The sequence below is a fragment of the Fundulus heteroclitus genome, chromosome 11 (genome assembly GCF_011125445.2).
Source record: "Fundulus heteroclitus isolate FHET01 chromosome 11, MU-UCD_Fhet_4.1, whole genome shotgun sequence".
In the NCBI taxonomy this organism is placed as follows: Eukaryota; Metazoa; Chordata; class Actinopteri; order Cyprinodontiformes; family Fundulidae; genus Fundulus; species Fundulus heteroclitus.
In genome coordinates, this window is record NC_046371.1 from 18373647 (window position 1) to 18397474 (window position 23828).

A 23828-nucleotide genomic window follows, 5' to 3' on the forward strand; every position below is an offset into this window, starting at 1 on the left:
AATCTGACATGTAAAATTTTTTGGCGCACTTCCACCTATCGGCCACCGTAGTGCAAACCCACGTGGTTAAACAAAACATCATGGCGGCTGGCTTCAAGTAAGATAGTTCAAACTTTGGGTTTATTAATTATATAAACGAAGCTTTTACGTTGACTTTTTGTTCCGTGTTAAACCTTGTAAACAATAGCGGCACAATAAATATGTTGGTTGACCGATTCTTAGATAATTATAGAGCTCAGCGTGGTTGTGCCTTTTTCCGTGTCTTTTAATTAATATATATTAGTTTAAGGCGTTGCATTGAGTAGTGATCTTCGTGTTGTTTCCATCTAACCTGTAGGACTGCGGAGCCTCTGGAGTATCACAGAAGCTTTCTGGTTTGCGAAATGTTCCCTGTTTAATGCATGACCGTCGCTCATCTTGCGATTTAATAAACACTTGTTTATATTCATTAATGAAAATCAGCGCCATGCAATATGAAAATCTTTTCCTTTGCCAGAAAGAAAACTGTCGACCCGATGGACGGGAGCTGTCCGAATTCAGAACCACCACACTGAACATCGGTGAAACAAGCTGCTGGTTCTGACCCACTCTTCCTGTTATCTAAAGGGGGATATTTGGGGTAAATCATATATTTCTCTCTTGTTTCAGGATCCATATCCACGGCAGATGGCTCGGCACTGGTGAAGATGGGAAACACAACGATTATCTGTGGAATCAAAGCGGTACAGGCGCATCAACCCAGCACTTAAATCATTTACAACAATATTGCATCCAAATCTATCCAACTCAGCTTATATATTTAGATCTTCGATTTTTATGACAATGTTTTAAATATATGATCAAGGTAAACTGTAGCCTGACGTGAGCATGCTTGTGATGTCACAAGAGGCACAGGGCGAATGATCAGCTCTTTTCCTCCATCTGTTTTCTTGTATTCTTTTCTGCTGCAGCTAAACATTTCAACTAATAGTGAGAAAAGCAACGAGATGTGTGTTAGTGGTTTTTTGGGAAAAGGATTTATAAGGGCAGGCTGAAGCGGTCAAATTTAAATGTGAAAAAATCTTAAGCAATCATTTTTAAGCTATGGTCTGATCAAACTACTGGATCACCTTTTACTTATGACTAATAATAGTGCAAGTCAGGCTGACAAAGAACAGGCCCACTCATGCATACGTCTGCAGCACAGTCGGCATTATTTCTGTGAGGAATGAAAGTGGTAATAAAAACCCACCCAGAACTTTCTCACTTAAGCTAAAGTAATCTGAGTTCAGACTGATTCAGCTCCACTGTCACTATTTCAGTTGATACTTGGAAAAAAAAAAAGTTAGCTCATTTTCTGAGTAACGAATATGAACGTCAACCAATCATATAGATAACATCAAACAGACATAAAAAGATTTGTACCGGTTAAAAGTACGGAAAATAAGTTTGCTTCTGCTTTGCTATCCATGGCCGTGTCTTTCACGACTAACTGGACTCAAACTGTTATTCAGACGCTTAAAATTGAACCCGCTTGTAACTCAGAAGTTATTTATCCTTACTATTTATGAAACGTCAACTGAAAAAGGCTCTGTTTGGTTTTACCTCTTGTCAAGTCATCAACCCAAATGTATGCAAAGCAGGATTAGATTTTTGTTTCATGTTTAGTAAACACCCTGCAGTTTAAACCTACGCGTCAACATTCAGCTGTTTTTTTTTTTTTTTGACAAAGTACACCTAATGTTTAAAAACATTGAGCACAACTTTTAAATTAAGAGTGGGAGAGATGAAAGCCAAGTTGAAGAATCATGTCTGATCATCTTCATCTTGAGTTCTCCATCCAGAGGCAGATATTGTTTAGCTGTCAGCCAGCACTGCTGAGTTTGTCCTTCAGGGATAAACTGTGTTATAATAAGTTTTTTTATTGTAACATGCCACAATATGTTCATGTGCAGGAGCTGGCCAACCCTACAGCAGACGCTCCTGGTAAAGGTTACATTGGCAAGTACTCTGTTCTCATGTATTCCTATATGGCAGAACGCTGTTTACTAATTCCTAAACTCATTCTTGATAATGTTCCTTTGTGTATAACATGGGAAAATGAGGCTTGTGAGGACAAAGCAAACACAGGATCTAACTACCGCACCTTCTCTGTCGTCGTCAGTGCCCAACGTGGACCTGCCGCCTCTGTGTTCGTCCCGCTTTCGGCCAGGTCCGCCAGGAGAACAGGCCCAGGCTGCCAGCCAGTTTATTGCTGACGTTATTGAAAGGTGGGACCGAGCGTGCTTTCCAACCTTTGCGCGTGTGTTCGTTGTTTGGGTGCTTGCCTGCGCTTTGACTAATCAGCGTTGTGTGCCGCAGCTCTGACCTGATCAAAGCAGAGGACCTGTGCGTTGACAGAGGAAAGGTAACTTCAGCGACTTGTACACGCTGGTGCCGATTCTGATTGTTTATGACGAATCATTAGTAATGGTTATGTTTTTGTTGCAGCTCTGCTGGGTGCTTTACTGCGACATTATGTGTCTCGACTATGATGGGAACATTTTGGATGCTTGCCTTATCGCTCTGCTGGCAGCCCTGAGGAACAGTAAGTGATGTTAAAGTCAACTTCACTGGAGAGAAGTAAAATCGAGCTTAAAAAAAAAACTTGAGACGCATCAATTAGTGAAAGGTCAATTTTCAATATATATATATATATATATATATATATATATATATATATATATATATATATATATATATATATATATATATATATATATATATATATTGTGATCTGCAGTTCAGATACTGATAAATTAGATATTTTCTCCCTTGTTCAGTATTAGGGCCTGGCAATCTATAGAGATTTTAAAAATATCAAGATTTGAAAAAAAAAAAATGTATGAGACTATATTGTTTATACCGAGATGGTCTGTTGTTAGAATTATACTTTTATGTATTCCATTAGATTATTTTTCATCTGTTTCTCATATTTATCTACAACTCATTGTTTTAAGCTTTAATATTTGGGATAAAGCTTTGATTCACTTATGAAAATAAAAACATTGAGATAACTATATTTCAGCATTCAGCCTAAAAATATTGAAATATTATTTTTGGTCCAGATCACCCAGCCCTATTTATTATATGTATTAAAACTAATTATTTTGTTTAATAAGCACGGCAACCAACAAATATTTTTTATGTGATTTTAAGTTTCTTTGAAATGCCATAAAGGATAGAGTCATATGCCTTGTTGCATAAATGGGAATAATCCTGTAATGTCTTCATATTTTGTTGGTTTTAAGACACAATCTTCTCTTGGAGTGTGGAGGCAGCAGTTATCACATCAGAAATAATTGGTATCAGTCAGACATGGCCTGATTGATGCACCTCTTTGGGGGGGAAAAAACTCAAGTTTCTTTTCATCTGTTAAATAAAAATAATTTGATGTGCATGCTTTTCAAAATCAGTTTTAGTAAATGATTTGAGCCTTTAATTGACCTTCCCTGCTCTTGTTATAGCGCAGCTCCCAGAAGTCGGCATAAACAAAGAGACGTGTTTACCAGAGGTGGATTTGGAAAAGCGGCAAAAGCTTCATATTCACAAACATCCCGTCGGCGCTTCTTTTTGCGTGTTCGATGAGTAAGTTTGTGTAGTTTACATAACCTTTTTTTTTTCCATCAATAATTTGCACCAATCAATCACTTGTATGAGATTATAATGAGGGATATACATGTTAAACTAAAGGGAAAATGCCTTGGCTTCATTGTATTTATTTAAAAAAATGTTGTTTTTTTTCAACACAGGTTATAAAATGATTCAATATTGAAAATACAGGTATCTTACAATCCATAACAGATTTATTTTATTTTATTTTGATAAACAAGCAAAAACATCTGAACCAAATTGAGTATTACTTCTCAGATTGTTATTGTGCAGAATATTATACCAGTCGCCATTCTGCTCTTCATAAAGCACCACCAGCTGATATTAGCCGGCTATCTGTTCTCGTGCTACCTTACCAAAATTAGTGATGGCCATGACTCCTTTAGTGTTCTTGCCATGACTGTGGATGTTTTCCCTGAGTAGCAATATTACTAAACATCCAGATTTCCTTCGGCGTGCATAAAAAGAGCAGTAGCTTTCTTTCAGCCAGCCGACCGGTCACTCCGGTCCTTTCTTCAGCATCTCACTATTTAGAACCCCAAGACTGCTAGGATAGAAAGTCGTGGTTTAGATGCGACGGTTTTCTTCAGCCGTTTGCTCTCGTTACCCCCCGTGCCTAGCTTACACCCATGCTTAACCCCGGCTCCCCCCTCTGCACAGCTCCATACTGATCGTAGACCCCACAGATGAGGAGGAGAATCTGGCAACCGCACATCTCACCGTGGTGACCGACGAGGACGGTCGTCTCTGCTCTGTACACAAACCAGGTAAGATGCAGCATGTATGCTGGTGAAGATTCTCAGTCATCAAGGTCATTCCAAAAAAGTTAACAAAAACAAAAACGACTTTTTTCCCCCAAAGTTTGAAGACATTTCACTTCCTATCCAGAAAGCTTTCTCAATTCAAATGTCTGGAAGTGTGGAGTTGCAAGCTTCATATATAAAAGGCCTTTTTGGGCAGTACTATAAAGCTTGCAACTCCACACTATTCCAGACATTTGAATTAAGAAAGCATTCTGTATAGGTAGCGAAACGTCTTCAAACTTCGAAAAAAAAAGTCCAGTTTGGTTTTTTGTTCTACTTTTTTGGGATGCAGCAAGTAGCGACTCCTTTTTCCAGAAGCACTATACATGCAGCCGTGCTGTTCAGTTTAAAAATGCTGAAGGAATACTTGAGCTTTCTTGCACCTTTAGGCACAGTATAATCTAATGACCTTGTTTCCCTTTTCCACTGAGTAATGTCCAGCTGAAATAAAAAAATTAGATTTCCAAGGTTCACGATGGAAATATAAATTTGGAGCTTGGAAGTATTTGGCTTTGCAGACTTTAACCTTCATTCCATTGTCTGCGTTTTGTCTGTCCTTCCATCCTTACCTTGTCTTTTGTTCCTTCCACCTTTTATTGTATTTCTACTGCTGCTCTTATCCATTTCTTTTGCTCTTTTCCATTTCCTCCTCGGTTCCTCTTCATTTTCCCCTTCTTTCCTTGTGTCTCAATCCCTTCACTCTCTCCTTCCCTCCTTGTTTCCTGCCTCGTCTTCCTAGATGACATGGTTAAAGCCTATGTGGTGTAAAAATATTGACCATAAATTTATAGAGAAGTATTTAAGATTTTAAAGCAAATGCAAAACTGGGAGTTCTATAAAGTTGAGTCTGGAACCTTTACATGAAGCACGGGTGCAGCACAGCATCCCCTAATGCGAAAGATGAAAGCAAATGGAAAAAGGCTTCTAAACCAACACTTTTTGGGGCTCAGGTGGAACTCCGCTGTCAGGAGAGAAGCTGCAGGAGTGCATCAACCGAGCGACAGCCCGACAGAGAGAGATCCACAAACTCATCGACAAGGTTCTAGACAGCGTGAAGACGACGCAGTGAAAACATTCAAGACAATGTTTTTTGTTTTTATCTCAAAGCTGTATTTTCCACTGTCAATATATATTCTTTTTAATAACAATAAAACGGATGACAAAGACTGCTTAGAAAATTATTTCTCAGTGTCCAGAGACGCCTCGCGCGCACTCGGCTGATGTCACGTAAAGAATACGCTCATGGCTCCTGGGCTTATTAAAAGGCGATACCCTTTTAAAAATATGCTGTACAAAAAGTACACCGTCTTGCATGTTGATCTTGAGTCCTGGTGCGAGTCCTGTCGCTGGAACCGCCGACAGAAGAAAGACTTCCAACAGGCTGAGAGGTAGACAGCTGCCCCCAGGCAATACTCCCAAAAATCAGATTTGCATTTTCACAAAGTCATGATTGGTTACATGGAGGATTTGGTGTCAATATAAGCTCAGCTTGGATCTGTGCTTAAAGGGCAGTATCTATGGGGGGGGGTTTGGGGTTCGGCAAAGAAGACTCGGAAGGATCCGACGGCCCCGTGCATAATCCTTCGGAGACTGTGCATTCAGGATCCTCTTAGTCCTCGCAAAAGGATAAAAAAACAAAATAAAGTCTTCCTAACAGACAAATGTAACTGGAAGCCCGTTGCCTACCAGACCCATCCATCGTCGTCAGGACCATCTCACTAGGCAAATTTAGGGGCTCCCTGTTGTAAAAACCTGATCCTCCACAGTGGACAACATTTTGGTTTTCCAAAACTTCTAACGAATCAATACGTACAAATGTGTCTGCTAGAAAAAAAAGCATAAACGAGTCTGTTGTTTTGTCTGCTGCCTTTAAAAGTGAGGCAGACAAGACAGCACAGTATAGATCAATCCTGTCCTCGTGTGTTTGTGGGGAGAAGGTGTCCGGGTTCAGTCCGTTAGGACTTCGGCAGGGGCTGCGGCGTGCTCCTCTTCCTCTTACTTCTTGGCTGACTGCCGGTATGATGCCGCGGCGCTCCCGCCTGAGGAACCGCTGCTCCCATAGCCATTTGCTGCTGCTGCATTTGGTGCTGCAAGAATTGCAACTGTTCCAATAAAGAAAGGAAACAAACAAAATCAGAAAAGCTTCACTGTTTTAAGCTGAATAATAAAAAGTAAAAAAAAAAAAAAAAATAAAAAAAATCTACATTTCAATCATCTCCTAACCTGACCCTAGCCAAATGAATTTCGCTCCGCCTAGCTCCACTCACATCCATCTGGAACAGATCCATAGGAATGGCGTTTCAGAAGGCTGGGCCTTATCAAAACTCCTTGCATATGATTGGATAAGCCACTTGTCTGTCATCTTTATCGACGTGCTATTTCAACCACTCACACCGAAGCTAACCCGTGACGCTGATGAGAGCGACGCAGGAAAAAACAAAACTTTTTTTTTTTAAATGTGTTTGCGGCTCTAGTGGCACGCGTTTTATTGACAGTGAGCTGACAGGAAGAGGGTGGAAGACAGGCGGCAAAGCGCCGCGGGTCGGAGTCGATCCCGGGCCGACCGCGTCGAGGACTAAAGGCCTCCTAACATGGTTCGCGGGCGCGCCCCGGAAAACAAAACTTGCCAAATCCGGTCGGGAGAAGGGCGAAAACATGGTTTCCACCAACAAAAGCCTTCAGAGCCGTTCTCTGATGTTCTTTTAATGAAACAATATTAGGTAGATTGGACAACACAATGTTAACGCTTGCTTCCTCGATGCGAGCCGCCATTGCTATCCGTCTCACGTCACGGTCGCTTCTCCACTACGTCACATCTATGAAACTCCAGCCCTGCGTCCTGATTGGCTGGACAATAAAATTGGTTGAAGAAATCACTCTCTATGGAAGAGGTCCCAGATGGATGTGAGTGGAGCTAGGCGGAGCGATATCAATCTGGCTAGGGTCAGGTTAATCATCTCCGGCATGGGTAAAAAAAAAATCTCTGCCACTGATGGGGAAACGGCCTCCCTCACAGGAGCAGGAACCGAATCGTTATCTTTGAGATGCTTTGTGCCGCGTTAGCGTGGGTTAGTGAAGCTGACTTTAAAGGCTTGTTTGCACAACATACAAGAGGAGTGTGCGGAGAAACACAGGAGAGAGGTTAATGGTTTGCAGAGGGGAGGGAGAGGAAGTGTTGGGGGGGGGGGGGTGAGGCAGGATGCAGTCAAGCAGCACCAGTGTTGTCTGGAGACCCACATCATTGGCTGTGATCCCAGCCAAGACAAAACATGCACCTCAGCGACCGTGCTTTCTGCTCCGAGAGCGAGGAGAACCCTTCACGCCTGCAGCCTGTGGTCGTGGTCATGATGCAGTCAGGAGCCTAAAAGGTGGAAGACGCCGGGCGCCCCACGTTGCTAAATGCTGCGTACGACCCCATGCCTCCCTCCCAGTCTGACACGCTGTTAGTTGCTGCCATTGGAAGTGTCATAAGCTTTGGTGTGCGGGTCGTTGGGAGGAACAACCCACACACAGCACAGCACAGCAGAAGGTAGATATTAAACATAAAAATAAGTTGAGTGTGTTTTGGATGAAAATCAGACCTCATTTAATGATCCTACCTCAAGCTATTAGAAAAAGAAACAGTTAACTCATCTAGTGCTTAAACTTTTGGGTAGGCAACATTTTTTTTTTATTTTATTTCTGGTCAAATACTACATTCATACAGTGCCTTGCAAAAGTATTCTCACACCACGAGTTTTTGCTTTAATGTTGATTATATTGTACAATAGTGACGACAACACTGGCAGACTTATTCTGGTTTTGGTAGTGCTGGCACACTGCAGCTCCAGGTGCGCTCTCTCCGTGTCAAAAGCAAATGGACTGTAAAACGACCTCAGATTAGATTTTTTTGCGCTGCAGTCAGCGAAGACGGTGGGAACTCCACATGCAAACTGTGCCCTTGGGAAGGATAGACTTAGTTTGGCAAAGTAGAAAGCACCATAAAATCCTTTCTGGCTTTCCCACTAGCACAGCTTGGGGGTGAGATGCTGTGGGGCAGTGTTACTGGTGTGTGCACAACACAGGAAGGCTGTTAACGTACATTGTTTTTCCCTACAAAAGCTGTGTGTCTTTACCACTGTCGCGCCTGGAGTTCCCAATTGTGGGACATGAAAGGATTTCTTATCTTACATCATCTTGCAGCCCTGGTACTATTGTACTGTGGGCCGGATGTGGAACCTGGGTCGTGACAGGTCAGGCATTGTGATTTTTAACATTTTAGACCAACAAATATATCAAAGTGTGGGAAGCACATGCGGCCCCTGATTCAGTACTTTGGTGAACTGCCTTTTGCTGCAGTTACAGTCCTTTGGCGTTCTGTTAGCTGTGACATCATCTAAGGGAGGCAGCTATTACCATATAACATAGAAAGGATTCCTGGGTCAATGTGTGCTTCTGTGCTTTTTGTGTCTCTGCTCTGTCTTCTGTAACCCCCAGTCGGTCGAGGCAGATGACCGTTCACACTGAGCCTGGTTCTCCTGGAGGTTTTTCCTTCCCGTTAATGGGGAGTTTTCCTCTCCACTGTCGCTTCATGCTTGCTCAGTATTAGGGATTGCTGCAAAAAGCAATGGACAATGCAGACGACTCTCCCTGTAGCTCTACGCTTCTCCAGGAGTGAATGCTGCTTGTCAAGACTTGATGCAATCTGCTGGGTTTCTTTAGATGGGAAACCTTTTGACCTAATCTGTATAATCTGATTGAATTTGACTTTGGAAAGCGCCTCGAGATTATATGTTTCATGAAACGGCGCTATATAAATAAAATTTTATGGAATTGGTAATGTTTCTACCAGCTTTACATAATCAGAGGCGGAAATCTTAGATCAGTTTTCTTTGCCAATAAAGCTCAGCGAGATTTTATGGAGAGTAAGTTTTTAAACAGCAATTTATGTTTTTTTCACATGTCCTATCACATCCCCCTTCATGGCTTAAGGCAAAAATTAAAAAGACTCCCTTGTTTTACTTTCAAAAGTGGGTTTTCCTGCTGCTCTTCCAAACACCAGATTTGGGGAGAGCATGAGTAATGTGTCAACAGATTGCCTCATATGAACTGTGGGTCTCTGCTGCTCCTCCACAGATGGAACAGGCCTCTTGGCTGCGTGCTGCTTTATAAATCTCTATGTCAAGCTAAGTGGATCGTCGCATCTTGGCAGGCTTGCAGTTTTGTCATACCCATTTTATTTTTAGATGATGGCTTGAACAGATGTTAAACACTTGGGACATTGTTGTATAAGCTAACCCTTCCTTGATAGTACTACCCATTTCATTCATGACCTGTCTGATGTCCCCGTGATGCCGATTGTTCGCCAATGCTCTGAAACCTCCGAGGCCGTCCCAAAGCAGCTGAATTTATGTTAAGATTAAACTGCGCACAGTCATTTCTAAGCAGGTGACTTCTGACACAATACGCTGCACTGAATCTCATCGAGGGGCATCAGAGTAAAGGGGTCTAAATATAAATGCATGGACTTTTCAGATTCTTAATTAGACAAAATGTAAAAAACACATCTTCTGTTGCTTCCCAATGGCACAAGTTATGCACCAGTTTATGTTGGTCTTTCACATAAAATCCCAATAAAATACAATGCAGTTTGTGGCTCTAATGCGACAAAATGTAAAGAAGCTCAAAGGGATATGAATACTTTTTCAATGCACTCTATGGAATTTAATTAAAGAAGGAAATCCTGTCTGCTTTAGACTCAGAAACATAAATAAACAAATCATGTCACCTAGTTTCCTCAAAGCTTAAAGTACAGCACAACGAATAGTTGCCTGGTAAATAAAGCCATTTGACAGCTAGCTGCTGGCTCTTGGCTCGTGTTCGGTCCCTACAAATTTCCCTGCGTGTATATGGATGTTAATGTTGCTGTATTACTTGAATCTGTGGCTGGTGCTGCTGCTGAAGCCTTGGAGAAGGCAGCGAGGGCCCAGACCCGTCCAGCCCACAGCCCAACTGGGACAGCACTAAGGGGAGGGGGAGGAGGAGGAGGAGGAGGAAGGGGAACCCCAGGAAGAAAAGGGGTGATGGTGACATGGAGAAGGTCAGAAAGAGATATGAGGTGAAGTGTGAGCAGAGAAGAGGCACAAAGAGGTAGAGAGGAAAACGTTGGTGAGGATGAGGAGAGGTAGAGTGCAATTTCATTAAATGTACCACACAGACAGATGAAATGGGAGGACAAAAGGGTAGAACATCAGGGGGGGGGGGGGTGATTCCAGTGGCACATTAAAAATGACCATGTGGGTGGATTATGAGCAATCAGCATAAATTGGAGGTAAGGAGAGAAGGAACAGAGTGAGTTAAGAAAAAGGAGGGGAATACAGCACGGGGGATGGGGGGCAAAAAAATATGACAGGGGGAAATAAAAAAATAAAATAAAAAAAGAGAATGTAGCAGAGAAGAGGGGGAAGTTGAGTCTCTCCTGACAGTTTTACTCGTACCTCTAAGAGAAGAATAGCTGACTACAACAAAATGATGAGGGTTATTCACAGACTCAGAAATGATGAACATAAACACATCCATCAAACCAACAGGAAATCTTATATGAGTCACACTACTCAGTTGGGTGGGGGGGGGGGGGGGGGGGGGGTCATCTGTGTGGAAGCAGGTGACAGTGCGGACTGAGGCTAAAAGTGTGTGCTGCCGAGTCGGCGTGGCTCATACCTGCCGTCTGTGGAGGCATGAAGCCTCCAACCCCGAGATTGATGACAGCCGTTTGCTGGTTTCCTAAACTCTGATCCGATCCTTGGTCTCTCTAAAAAAAAAACACACACACACACAAAAAAAAAAAAAAAAAAAAAAAAACAGCCAACGGGTAACATAAGACAAAATTAAATGCAGCTGACAACAGAGGCAAACCGGTGCAATGCAGAACGCGTTTGTGCTATGGTAGGTAAAGGCAGAGCGCTTTACATTTTACAGAAACAAAACAAACCGTGGGTAGATAACGCAAGTAAAAGATTATTTTTGCTTCTTGTCTCATCCATACCATAAACTTCAACAAACTTGCCTGGGATTTTACGTGATTGGCCAACACAATTCGGGGCACGATTGTGAAGCGGAAAGAAATGGGTATTAGGATGTCAAACAAGAAGAAAATATGTAACTTAACAGTAATGTGGCAGAAAACCTTAACAACATCATCCCCACTTTGAAACACGGCGATGGCCGCATCATGCTGAGGGCGTGCCTTTGCTTTAGCAGGTAAAGGTGAGCGGATCAGCAGATAATTGTGAAATGGAAGGGAAAAGAAAAACATTTTTGCTCTCTCTCGGACAACAATCTTAGAAGTTATGACGTTCATTTGTGTCCCCTCCTCCCAAAAAAAACAACAACACCGTGTACAACCAATTGTCTGTTGCAATCACGGCTACACGTTTTGCACACATCCATCAACTTTGCATATCTAGAGACAGATATGTTTGGCCGTTGTTTGTTGCAAAGTAGCTCAAGCTCAGTCAGACTGGATGGAGTCAGAATCTTGGAACAGATTCTTGGTTAGATTTACCTCTGGACTTTGGGCTCTTCTCACGTAAATATGCTTTTTGCAAACTCTGGCTGCAGGTCTAGGCTGGTTTCAAGTCTTTTGCAGCGCAGCCTCTAACAGGTTTCTTTCTCACTGCAGTGTAGCCCGCGTCTTTGATACCGGTGTAAAAAAACTGCCAAGTCTGTGGGAAAGTCGTAGCGACATGCTGTGGCGACCCGCTGAATAAGAGAGCACCTGAATGGAATCACATTGCCCTGAATTTAGCGCCATTCATGTTCCCATTGGCCCTGAACAACTACCCTGTCACTTCTGAAGAAAAGCCTCCCCGCATTAAGACGATGCCGCTACCATGCTTCAAAATGGGGAGGGTGTGTTCAACGTAATCGGCAGCTGTCCTCCGCACATAGTGTTCTTCCTAAAGGTCAAAAAGTAAGATTTCTCTTCTCCCCTGATCAGATATCCTTTTCTTTCCACTTCACATTTATGCACTACTTTATGTTGCTCAAACACATAAAATCCTAGAAGTGAACCTTTACGTTTATGGCTGTAACAACAGTTAGAGGATTATGAATACTTTAGTAATGCAATGTAAACTCAAATGAGGCATCAACAGGAAAAAAAAAGTCTAAAACTTAGATTTTATAGTTTAAAGTTTTTTTTACCTTGAATATATTAAATAATTAAATTTACACTGAAATCACGTTGCATGTCTTGGGAATTGCGGGATGTGTTAGTGAGCGATTGCAGTGCTTTATACACATACAATAATTTGAGCTCAGTTTTAGTTAGAACGCATTAAAAATTTAGATTCTAATCTGGATTTTACAGTAGAGTGAGTTTGTGTGTCGACTCCTACAACAGCACTGCTGAACATTGGTCTTTTTACCAGGTAAATCTTATTTACCTGCTCAAATCAAGGACAAATACACCAATTTCATGAAAAATTTACTTACTTTCAGTTCACTTTTTGCAGTGTACTACAGAGCACCAAGCCCAAATAAATCTGTGTTGACCAGGAACAGAGAAACTGGATGATGAGCTAAAAATTTAGTTTTTTAACAGCAGCGGAAAAGTCAGACAATCTAAGGTCTTATGATTTTAGTTTAGGAAATGGTCCGTGCATAAATGCTACAAGGTCTCATTGACCACAACAATCATCAGTGTGGAAGCTGTTACTGAGAGTAAAAACTCAGTTAGCCATTTTCAAATTCAGCAAAGCTTTTAATATAAAACCAGAGGAAGAAGTAAATGAATATTGTATACACTTGGAGTTTATTACACTGTGGGAGAGAGCAAGAGTGTCAGCAGATAACAGGAAGGTTGAGTGGAGTACAGCAAAGTTGCTGTTTAATCGTTTTGAGTGTTCAGCCTCTGTCTAACAAATTAGATTTAGAAATAATAGCAGCCTTTTGGAGATCTCATAGTTAGGTTATGGCTCTTCATTTTCAATGATTTACACATGGAGGAAGCTATTTTTAAAAACGCTAGCTGCGCAAATCACATGTAATCATCACGAAGAGTGATGTCGCATCAATAACAATTTTGTGAGATGCTTGTGCTCAGAACAAGAGGTTTCGCAATAATATTTTGCATGCTGGACTTATATTGTCTTTTACTATAGCTCTAAGAGAGAAATCAGAACGGGCTAAATTTTTTTATAATGCTCATCAGTATTGGTAGATTACAACAGAACAATAAAAAATATGGGAAGTTGGATATTGACCAAAATATTTAAGAGGCACTCTACAATCAATGCCGGAAGCTCACACCGGAAGTTTTGGACATATTAAGAGGTGGAGACCGTAAGAAAAGTAAGAAAACCTAAAGGTCAGTGGATTTAACACCTAAACCTAATGTAACACCTGTGGTTTATCCCCTCCCCTGAGGGCTAACCCTAACAAAAACCTGAACCTAAGGTCAGTGGATTTAATACGACTTCATTAACTGCCTGTTGGGACAGACGTCCGAAAATTTCGGAAAGACAGGAATTGCAATTATGCGACCAAGCATATCAAAACAATAAACATTTCTGGAGCGACTTGCGACGACTTCTGGTGTGAATTTGCGGTATTGATTGCAAAAATGCCGGCGCCCTGCTGCCGCAGTAGGGTACTCTTGGAAACGTTTGATCAACTCATACTAAGAGTTAACTTCTGCACTGAAGACAATACTTGGAGTATAAGCCGGTTAAACACCGAAATTGTCATTGCCAGCACTCATCTAGTCACTGAAGAGATATAAAGAGACATAAAGCAGAACGTCACGTTTACTTGTTTATATAACCATCAATAATTAGAGGTAAGAGCTCTTGTGAACTCCATACACGACCAAATGTCTTATATAAAATCCTAACCAAGCCCCCTTCAAGACCTAAATCTGGAAATGTATTTAATACTTTGCACATCTTTGATCATCTTTAATGTTGGCGGTGCATGTTCGAATGTGTCTCACCGTCTCCCCCTGCTGTTGAGGACTGGACGTAGCTGACTGACTCTGCTGTGGGGAGAACTGGGACAGCTGCTGCTGCTGCTGCAGAGAGTTAAAGATGTAAGAACCAGTGGGGATCTGGGGATGAACAACATGGATACACCAGCGCACACACACACAAAAAAGTGGGGGAAGTAAAACACAAGGAGATGAGGGTGAATGGAGGGTGGGAGGACAGGCGGAGGGAGGGAAATCATGTATTTGTGATGAAGAGGGGAGGAAGAAGGAAATGGGAGAGTTAAAAACTTAGACTTTTACTGCTAAGAAATAATCAAAACTAACAAGATTCAAAAGGTGGATACTTTTTTTTTTTTACTTCTAGTTTATTGTTATTCTTCCTTTCCTAGGAGACTCGGCCCTTTCAGTTAGACGGCAATACTATTTTCCTATCAAGTTCCCTACACTCCATTTAGCATCATGTAAAAAAAAATATGTCTATAATGAGTCGTACTCTCTTCTTTGCATATGCAATGAGATGAAAGGGAGTAAAAGAAAGTTTCATTTGTGCTACAAGTTCACACAACATGTGATAACAAAGGTAAGGGTGAGGAGAAGTCCATTAACATGCTCCTTACGGCGTTACAGATGAACTGAATGAAGGGCGTACCTGTAATAGGTTCAGCGGCCTCAGTCCAGCACTGTTGTTCAAACCAAAAGGACTCCCTGCAACAAACCAGGTCCACACGACAGAATAAACAACAAGTACTTGTCTTCCTCTCTTAATGTAAACCTATAAGTTTGACTTTCATTTTTACTCATTTGACTTCTTACATCAGAATCAGACATACTTTAATAATCCCAGAGGGAAATTACTTTTGTTACACGCTCCAGATATACAAAAAAAGAAATATATATATATATATATATATATATATATATATATATATATATATATATATATATATATATATATATATATATATATATATATGTATTTATAAAATTATTCATTTTGACTAGTTGACAAGTTGTCTAATTTACTAACTGTTGTGCACTAAAGTAAATCTAAAGTAAAAGTCCACAAAACATTGATTAAGCCACTATGAAATTTGTAAGGTTTGAGTAGCTTTTGACAGCTAAAACAATAAAAAAAATATATTAAAAAAATCAACATCATCATAGCATGTTAAAGTATCAGCTAGTTTGACCCCTCTTTCATTCATCCTTCCTGCTCCTCCCAGCTGATTGTGGGATCCCTTTTCTCAGGTTTTTTTCTATCGCCCCACTGTCGTCTAAAACTCTTTAAGGCCTATTTATTAGCAAAACTAACATCTTGGTTATCTACGATACTCTTTGTTATCTGCTGGCACTCTTTGGTAACGCAACATCTTAAACTCCAGCTATGCTCCTACACATATTTTTAAAAGGAAAATATTCTTCTAATTTTTCAAAAGTATATTGCAAATACATGATTTTTTATAGTACATTTAGGTTCAAATAAAAAAACATTATAAAGGACTGCGATTAAATCAACATTATCTACTTTAGAATTGAGAAGAGCATGAGTAAAGGAGATTCTCCCAGAACAACTGTGGCCCCCGTCGTCTCAGTCATTAACTTCTTTATTTCCCCATTTACACTTTACTGGAAACAGATTTAAGACAAAGGTAACATCTGGTAGAGGAGGGAAAGGGATTACTGAAGGTGTGGTTTCAAAGTGGGCCTCTATGTCATGAGTTTTGATGTCTGGATATATAGCCCACAGTGTTTTTAAAGCTGTTTCACTTTGGAAAGTTTTTGTCATAAAAAAATGTTTTTGTGAAGACAAGGTGTAAACAGTCCATGCAAATCTTGATAGTCTGTGTGCATCTTTGTCTTGTTACCACTAAAGCTTAAAATCTAAGGTAAAATAAAAGTTAATCACTGTAGGAATAAAGTAAACTGAGGAGGAAAATATGTTTTAAAATCATCTTGGAATTATTGTTAGACCAAAAACATTTACCAGAAGCTGTAAAAAGAATTCTGGTAGCTTTTAATCGGTGGTCTCTTGGTTTTCAGTTTGTGGCTATGATCCTGCTTAAACATTAAATTAATAAATAATTCAGTCCTACATGGGTTACCATCAACATTTTATAATGTTAAGCTGATGTCTGTCATCTCTCATAATCTTTTTTGATTCCTTCTGTGTATTGAGCTTGATGGTTTCGCCACCTACTGGCAAAGCATTGATGTTGCAGCCATTTTGATCGCCCATTACAGGGTACTGATGCAGATTTGTTTCAAAGCCGAAACAAAAAGAAACTTCAGTTTAGATAATATTTGGAGTAGTGTATCTATTCATTTAATTTTTATTATATTTTCATGTTTTATTTCAAATTGGAAACCACAGCTCATCAATGGCTGAAACAACTTGGAGAGCCAGTGCTTTCTTACCAGTCTGGGCTGCAGACTGCATGGTGGACATCAACCCTCCAGGTGGCAGGATTCCACTCAGATTAAGACTTGGACCCAGCATGGGGTTGGAGCCACTCATCAGAGTCTGGGGACTGCTACACAGACAACAGCAAAGTCACCGCGATGAGACGCAATGACTAACAAACGACACCGGTGGCACCGGATGCTATTTATTTCTTACCAGACGGAGCTGACCACGTTTATGAAGTTGAGCCCTGCCGGGTTTGCCATGACTTGTGAGGACGTGGATCCGGTGGTGATCGATGTCCCCATGGTGGGGAGTGGGATGGACATGACAGGTAGAGGCTGGCTGAGAGCCAACTGCTGCTGGGCGAAAGGCGTGAGCAGGGGACCCTGCGACTGGCCCTGCACAATGGCAGGATCCGAAGGGGTGGGGGTCACTGAGAGGGGGGTGGAGAGCAAGTCGGTAGGGTGGGGGGTTGAGCAGGGTGTGTTGGTGGGTGTCGGAGTAGAAGGCTTAGGGGTTCCCGACCCTAAAGAAGAAAAAAAAAAAAGGAGGTTTTCGTTTATGTGTGCGTGATTCGTCTATATACTCATTTTGTTAAGCACTTGGGTCAACACTATTATGAATGTGGAAAGGGCGTTACAAATAAATGATCGATTGGTGAAGCTTGGTAACAAGCCATTTAGTGACAAGTTGATATGTACAAAACATTTCTAACATTTCCCAAAAGCTTCAAGCTTGTTTCCATATTTTTTCCAAATTTCTTGAGACTTCATCTCTTGCTGGGCAAATCCATCAGAATTTGTCATCAGAAAAAAAATAAAAATCACATCTGTTAAAATTGGAAGCGGTGAGAAAAGCCGGTGGACGACGCCCCAGCACAGCTCGTGGTGAGCCTGACAAGTCAGCCAAACCCGGCAGTACTCACTCTGCGTGGAGCCCAACGGAGACAGGGAGGCAGGTGACAGCAGGCCCACCTGGCCCAGCTCCATGGAGTGCTTCCTGTTCAGAGACTGGCTTTTGGCTGGAGGCGGCGGCGTAGGACACTTTAGTAGACCACTGGTGGTTTGCGAACTATACGGATTACCTGAAAAGAAGATATGAACAGCAATGGATTAACTCGCTTTTCCACTAGTCAGACATTTGATTGTTGCTCCTTAAATTAAAAGTATTTGGAAAGAAAGAAAAAGAAAGAAAGGAAAAAAACTAAGTAAAAAGAAAAAAAGAAAGAAATAAGAAACAGAGAAAGATAAATGAAAAAAGAAACTAAGACAGAAAGAAAGAAAAAGAAAGAAGAAAGAAACAGAGAAAGATAAACGAAAAAAGAAACTAAGACAGAAAGAAAAAGAAACTAAGAAAAAAAGAAATGAGAAACTGAGAAAGATAAAAGAAAAAAGAAACTAAGACAAGAAAAAGAAACTAAGAAAAAAAGAAAAAAGAAATAAGAAACTGAGAAAGATAAAAGAAAAAAGAAACTAAGTCAGAAAGAAAAAGAAACTAAGAAAAAAGAAATAAGAAATAAGAAACTGAGAAAGATAAAAGAAAAAAGAAACTAAGACAGAAATAAAAAGAAACTAAGAAAAAAGAAACTAAGAAAAAAGAAACTAAGAAAAAAGAAATAAGAAACTGAGAAAGATAAAAGAAACTAAGTCAGAAAGAAAAAGAAACTAAGGAAAAAGAAAGAAATAAGAAACTGAGAAAGATAAAAGAAAAAAGAAACTAAGTCAGAAAGAAAAAGAAACTAAGAAAAAAAGAAATAAGAAACTGAGAAAGATAAAAGAAAAAAGAAACTAAGTCAGAAAGAAAAATAAACTAAGAAAAAAAGAAAAAAGAAATAAGAAACTGAGAAAGATAAAAGAAAAAAGAAACTAAGACAGAAATAAAAAGAAACTAAGAAAAAAGAAACTAAGAAAGAAACTAAGAAAAAGAAATATAAAATAAACTAGGAAAAATAAAAGAAAGAAAGAAAAATAAACTAAGAAAGAACTAACTAACTAACTAAATAAATAAATAAATAAATAAAGAACGAAAGAAAGAAATAATGAAAGAATGAAATAAATAAATAAAGAAAGAACGAAAGAAAGAAAGGACAAACAGATGAGTGGAAGAATATATGGACGTAAAGGTGAATAACTGACAAATGGATAACCGACGCGTCGATGGATGGATGGCTGGATGGATAACAAGCAAACAGATGAATGATGGATGCATAGATATTGGGGAAAAAAAAACAGGTTGATGAATGGACAAATACAATCTTTTAGAGAATTATTATTTCAATTTTCTGTTTTTCAATCTATTTCTAGAAATTTCCAGACCGCGTAGGAACCCTGAGAGACGTACCTGAGGAGCTGCTGCCTGATCCTGAAGGCAGTTTTATGGGAGGGGGTCGATGCTTCGCCCCTTTTCCTAATACAGACGTCTGTACCAGAGGAGAAATACCATCACCCTGCAGATGACACCATGGCAACCCGTAAAAAAAAAAAAAACCAAGAAATCACAGAATCTAATACCAACTGAATTGGTTTTAGTAAAGGAGCAGCTACAGATAGTCAAAGACAGGAAGGTAATTACCTCATCGTTGCTGGGGGAAGGAGGCGCCTGTCCCACGTTGCCTGAGTTATGGGACATCCTGACCTCACACTTCACATCTTTTTCATAGACTCCTTTGTACTGAGTGAGAAACCTGTGAAACAGACCAAAATGTTCAGATGGGTCTAGAAATGCATTATATGAACTACACATGACAGGATCAGGGCACAAACAACAAGCCAAAGAGGACACTTGCCTTTCTGCATCGATCTTTGACCCTATTAGGAAACTGTAAACGCAACAACACAAATGGGAAATAGATGAATTCAAATCCACAGCTGTCAGGAACGCTGAATTTGCTGTTAGCATCCTTACGTCGGATGGATTAGCTTTAGATCGGCGCTGTCCTCCTCTGCCTTCGCTTCTTTAGCTGTGTAGATCCGCCCGTACACCAGCGGGTCTCCCATCGACTGGAAGATGGACACCTTGGTCCGCTGAGCTTGGCCCCCCACCTCACATTCAAATGTGTAGTCGTCTATAACTTCCTGTTGAGACAGAGCGCGAGTGTGACGTCCCCCCACGAACAAGCAGGTAACGACGTCCCTCTCCTCTGTCGTGTTGTCCAATGTCAATATCAGAAAACAGGGATTTCATATTTGTCTTTGTAAAGCCGGATAGTAAAAGACAATTGATGGGCGGAGGGCTGAATAAATGGACGGATGGATAGTGGGGCACTGTGAAGGTCCTGAAAAAACACTTGAAGAATATGCAGTTAAGGTTTCCAGACAGCGTAGGAACCTTGGAGAAACAATGCCCCCCTGACACAGGCAAAGGAAAATTCACTCGGGCTTCTTTTTCATTAGATTAGCAGAAGCAGGAGTTAAATTTAAAACCCTTCCAAAAATGTTGCTGTTTTTATTATTTCCTTTATGTACACTATATTAAATATACTGCCAATGGAGCCAGTCCAAGTAATTAACTCAGTTTGTAACGAGGTCATTAAGCATTTAAGCACTTGCAGCTTTTTTTTTTTTTTTTTTTTTTTTTTGTTTCTGACAGCATCCAGCCTGGATTGGTTTTCATCTTCGGGGTGGAACGTTAAAATGCTCGAGCCAAACTTACTTCAGCAGGCCAGATCACAGTAGTGGGCTGAGAGTTTTCCAACTGCAAAGATTTCTCAACCACGGCGTACTTTTCCACCTAAGGAAGAACCGCAAAAAACGGGTCAGGATGGCTGGGTCCACATTTAAACGGATCGATTGTTTTTAAGAGTAGAGTTTTAAAGACCCCCACGTCGCTTACATCGATCTCCTTCGGTACAGTTAGCTGGCAGTTGTTCTGCTTCCACGTGTCGACACACTGTGAGTGTTAAATGTTGAGAGGGACAGATGGTTACATATAAAAAAAGAAAAAAATAAGAATTAAAAGTAAACACGGCAAAACCCCACATGGCCTATCAATGCATAAACATGTTTTTACCTGTTATTTTAGTCATATATTGGTCATTACAGTTAAAATAATGTTAGCTATGACATATTTTATTCCTATTTTGAATTTGGCACATAGATTTGAGTATAAATACAAATTAAACACTTAATGAATTTAGTCGTAGCATTACAATATTCACAAACAGACAACTCTGTCTTACTTTCTACGTGCGAGACAAGTGTAAGAGCCTTCTTTCAACCAGATGACCTACAGTGTGCAGCAACAAGGTGGGAGTAGGCCAAAGTTTTCTTGTTTTGTGCTCCTCACAAAAACTAAGACACACAGTCTCTCCGACATCTTGTTAAAGGACCTATAACCCGCAGAGACCACATGACTGACAACTTTATTAACTGAAGATAAAATCATATTTTTACTTTTATAAAACCAAGACACTGACCGAAGGAACAAATAAAAGCGGAGACCATCAAACCCACATCAACAGATGCTGAAGAAAACCAGCCTTAAACTGACTAACACATCAGTTTCTTGGGAACCTTAGCAGATGCATTCTTTGGTTTGCATGTTTGTGAAGGGTGACTCATAATCCAACACACAGTTTGAAACTGTAAGAACGACAACTACCCTGATCGTTATGAATTCGTTTTCCTCCTCTTACAACCTGAAGCCCACAGATTATGCATTTCCCCATCGATTTCGTCTACCTACTTAACCCTTTACGGCGTCACCAGGAGGCTGGAAAGAGGCTAGTAAACAGATTTTCAGTCCGATCGCTGGCAGTGGAGCGACCAGCTGAAATGTCAAAAATCCAATCTTTGTCCCATCAGTGAAAGCATAGCTAAGTGCAAACAAAGTCGCGTTAAAAAATATTCTTTAGGGGTGGCCGATATGGACTTAAGATTTTATCACAATATATTATGGTACTGTTGTGGCACTGATAAAATTGACGATAAAAGATCATTTACAGCTTCTTGGAGATTTTTAGGTAACTGTGTGGCAGTGACTAAATATCAATTAGCGCAATGAACATAAATACTAGGCTTAAAAACATTTAATAATGTAACATATAACATATATATGAATAAGTGTAAATTTTAATCACCAAACTGCACAGAGTCACTGCATTTAAGTAGATTTTTTTTTAAATTTGCTGACATTTATGATGATCTCAAGAAACCAGTAGAGCAGAAAATAGCAAAAGATAACAATACTGACAATCCTAGCTGTTTAGGGGGTTTTCAGACACAACTAGTTGGAATTTATCGTCGTCATGATAAACTTAAATTCTTCCCATGTTGGATGTGGATAAAGGCCCACCCCTACTTGTTAAGGAGCAGAAAAAAGTTATTATGAGCCAATATGGGTATCAGTGATGGGCTTAGAATTAAGATAAAAGAACCACAGGGAAGAAAGAAGCTATTTAAAAGAGAAACATATATTTCACCCAATGTGTTAAGGCGTTTCTGTGGTTCATTCTCACTGCAAGAGAGAGCAAGACTTTCAGCAGATAACAGTAAGGCTGAACAGAGCTAAGTGACTTTTTTTCATCCTTTTTTACCTTCCCATCTCTCATGAAATATACTGGACTAGGAAATGCTCATAATAACCTTTGGAAATACAAGTGTCAAGGGAAGAAACAACATTATCTATAGATTACACACAGAGATTGTTGCTTATAGTAGTGGGTAAAAAGTTTAAAGTAAACACACTAATACGTAAATTTAGCATCTTAAGATGCTTGAAACAGCTTAAAATGCCCCCCCCCATAACCATTTTGCCTACTTTTTAAAAACAGTAAAAACCCGTAGGAGCGACTGTACCCAAACATTCATGTTGTGCCTGTTCCCAGCACGAATAATTTCCGCATCCATCACACCAATACATTCATCCATCCATTAATTTCCTATACACAGTTAACCCTACTGAGATTCTCGAGGAAGCTGCAAAGTATCCCAGAGGTCAATACAGCAGGTAAAAAGCAGGTTGACTACTTACGTTTCCAACCTTTGAGATTTTTAGGTCTTTGACGGGAGCAAATTTCCTTTCCTTTCTCTTCTGGAGATAGTCGAGGAGTCGTAGCTGTGGTGGCACGGGTAGATGGGACAATTCCTGCTGCCTGTTCAGAGCAGCCCGGGAGTGCCTCTTAAAACACCTACAATGGAAACAAACAAAATATGGATTTAATCAAATGGTTGCGTCATTTCTTTTCACAGCCCCAGGACTTCACCGTTTCAGATTTCCCCCCCTTGTATGACCAAAAATCAAGCTGAGCTCTTGTCAACGCCGCCGAGTGTACTCAGTACCGTTTCATGGAGCGAGTGTTCATTTTCTGTTTGTTGTAGAGCAGACGGTTGGCTGTGCAAGTAACAGAGATGGAGGGGTCCAGGCACAGAGGTTCAGCTGTGGCCAAAATCAACTGACTCTCCAGCTGCAATTTATCATCCTGCAGCAGGGAAGAAAAGAGAGAAAATGCCAACAATTGGGCTGAATTTATAATGATTCACTGGTTAGAATTACAACGTACAGCTTGAGTAGATTTGCTTTAAACGAATTAAAATAACGGAATACTTGAAACTTTATTGCAAAAGATTCAAGGGAAAAAGAAGAACGCTTCTCATATGTAGAATAGGATATGTTTGTATATATATATATATATATATATATATATATATATATATATATATATATATATATATATATATGGGGATTATTGAAGTATCTCTGATTCTGACAATAAGGTTGAGAAAGCTCCTCAACTTTAGAGTGCATCTCGAATATGGTTATTCGTTTTGCATAACCCGGAGCTTGGAATCACAATAAAATCATAGTATTCTTTGTTAATTTACCCATTAGTACCAAGTTTGACTGACGCAGGGGCGTTGAAAAGTAAAAAACACAGCCCCACCCAGGCAAAGTGAACCCTTGTTAAGCCTCGTTAGCATTAAAGTTAGTTTATAAAACTAGAGGGAAAAGGAGGAATAATAAAACCAGGAGTGGACCACAAAGAACAAACAATGTTAAACTGGCATGCAGTGTGTCAAATTTGCCC

General features: G+C 40.2%; 2 protein-coding genes across 6 annotated transcripts in view; one reads left to right on the forward strand and one right to left on the reverse strand.

The window, feature by feature from the left end:
- Window positions 1-5599, forward strand: exosc8 (exosome component 8). The gene is made up of 11 exons (XM_012878681.3): window positions 1-97; window positions 338-374; window positions 497-560; window positions 649-722; window positions 1935-1980; window positions 2144-2249; window positions 2341-2386; window positions 2470-2566; window positions 3486-3606; window positions 4291-4397; window positions 5384-5599. Exons 1-11 carry the CDS (start codon window positions 81-83, stop codon window positions 5500-5502), a joined length of 834 nt encoding a protein of 277 aa, XP_012734135.2. The 5' UTR covers window positions 1-80; the 3' UTR covers window positions 5503-5599.
- The window catches only part of supt20 (SPT20 homolog, SAGA complex component), a 22645-nt gene continuing 4336 nt past the window's right edge, over window positions 5520-23828 (reverse strand). Inside the window, exons 9-25 of one of the 5 annotated variants that reach the window (XM_021324588.2) lie at window positions 23083-23222; window positions 22775-22931; window positions 20636-20692; window positions 20456-20533; window positions 19709-19878; window positions 19590-19622; window positions 19376-19487; window positions 19145-19250; window positions 18940-18972; window positions 17730-17888; window positions 17018-17330; window positions 16816-16931; window positions 15050-15105; window positions 14407-14520; window positions 11133-11223; window positions 10347-10435; window positions 5520-6535 (exon numbers count right to left, since the gene is read on the reverse strand). In XM_021324588.2, coding sequence (XP_021180263.2) covers window positions 6389-6535; window positions 10347-10435; window positions 11133-11223; window positions 14407-14520; window positions 15050-15105; window positions 16816-16931; window positions 17018-17330; window positions 17730-17888; window positions 18940-18972; window positions 19145-19250; window positions 19376-19487; window positions 19590-19622; window positions 19709-19878; window positions 20456-20533; window positions 20636-20692; window positions 22775-22931; window positions 23083-23222 — 1971 coding nt within the window. In that variant the 3' untranslated portion in view covers window positions 5520-6388. The remainder of the gene's footprint in view (window positions 6536-10346; window positions 10436-11132; window positions 11224-14406; window positions 14521-15049; window positions 15106-16815; window positions 16932-17017; window positions 17331-17729; window positions 17889-18939; window positions 18973-19144; window positions 19251-19375; window positions 19488-19589; window positions 19623-19708; window positions 19879-20455; window positions 20534-20635; window positions 20693-22774; window positions 22932-23082; window positions 23223-23828) is intronic. The other 4 variants (XM_036143029.1, XM_036143027.1, XM_036143030.1 and 1 more) reach the window with 4 other exon arrangements.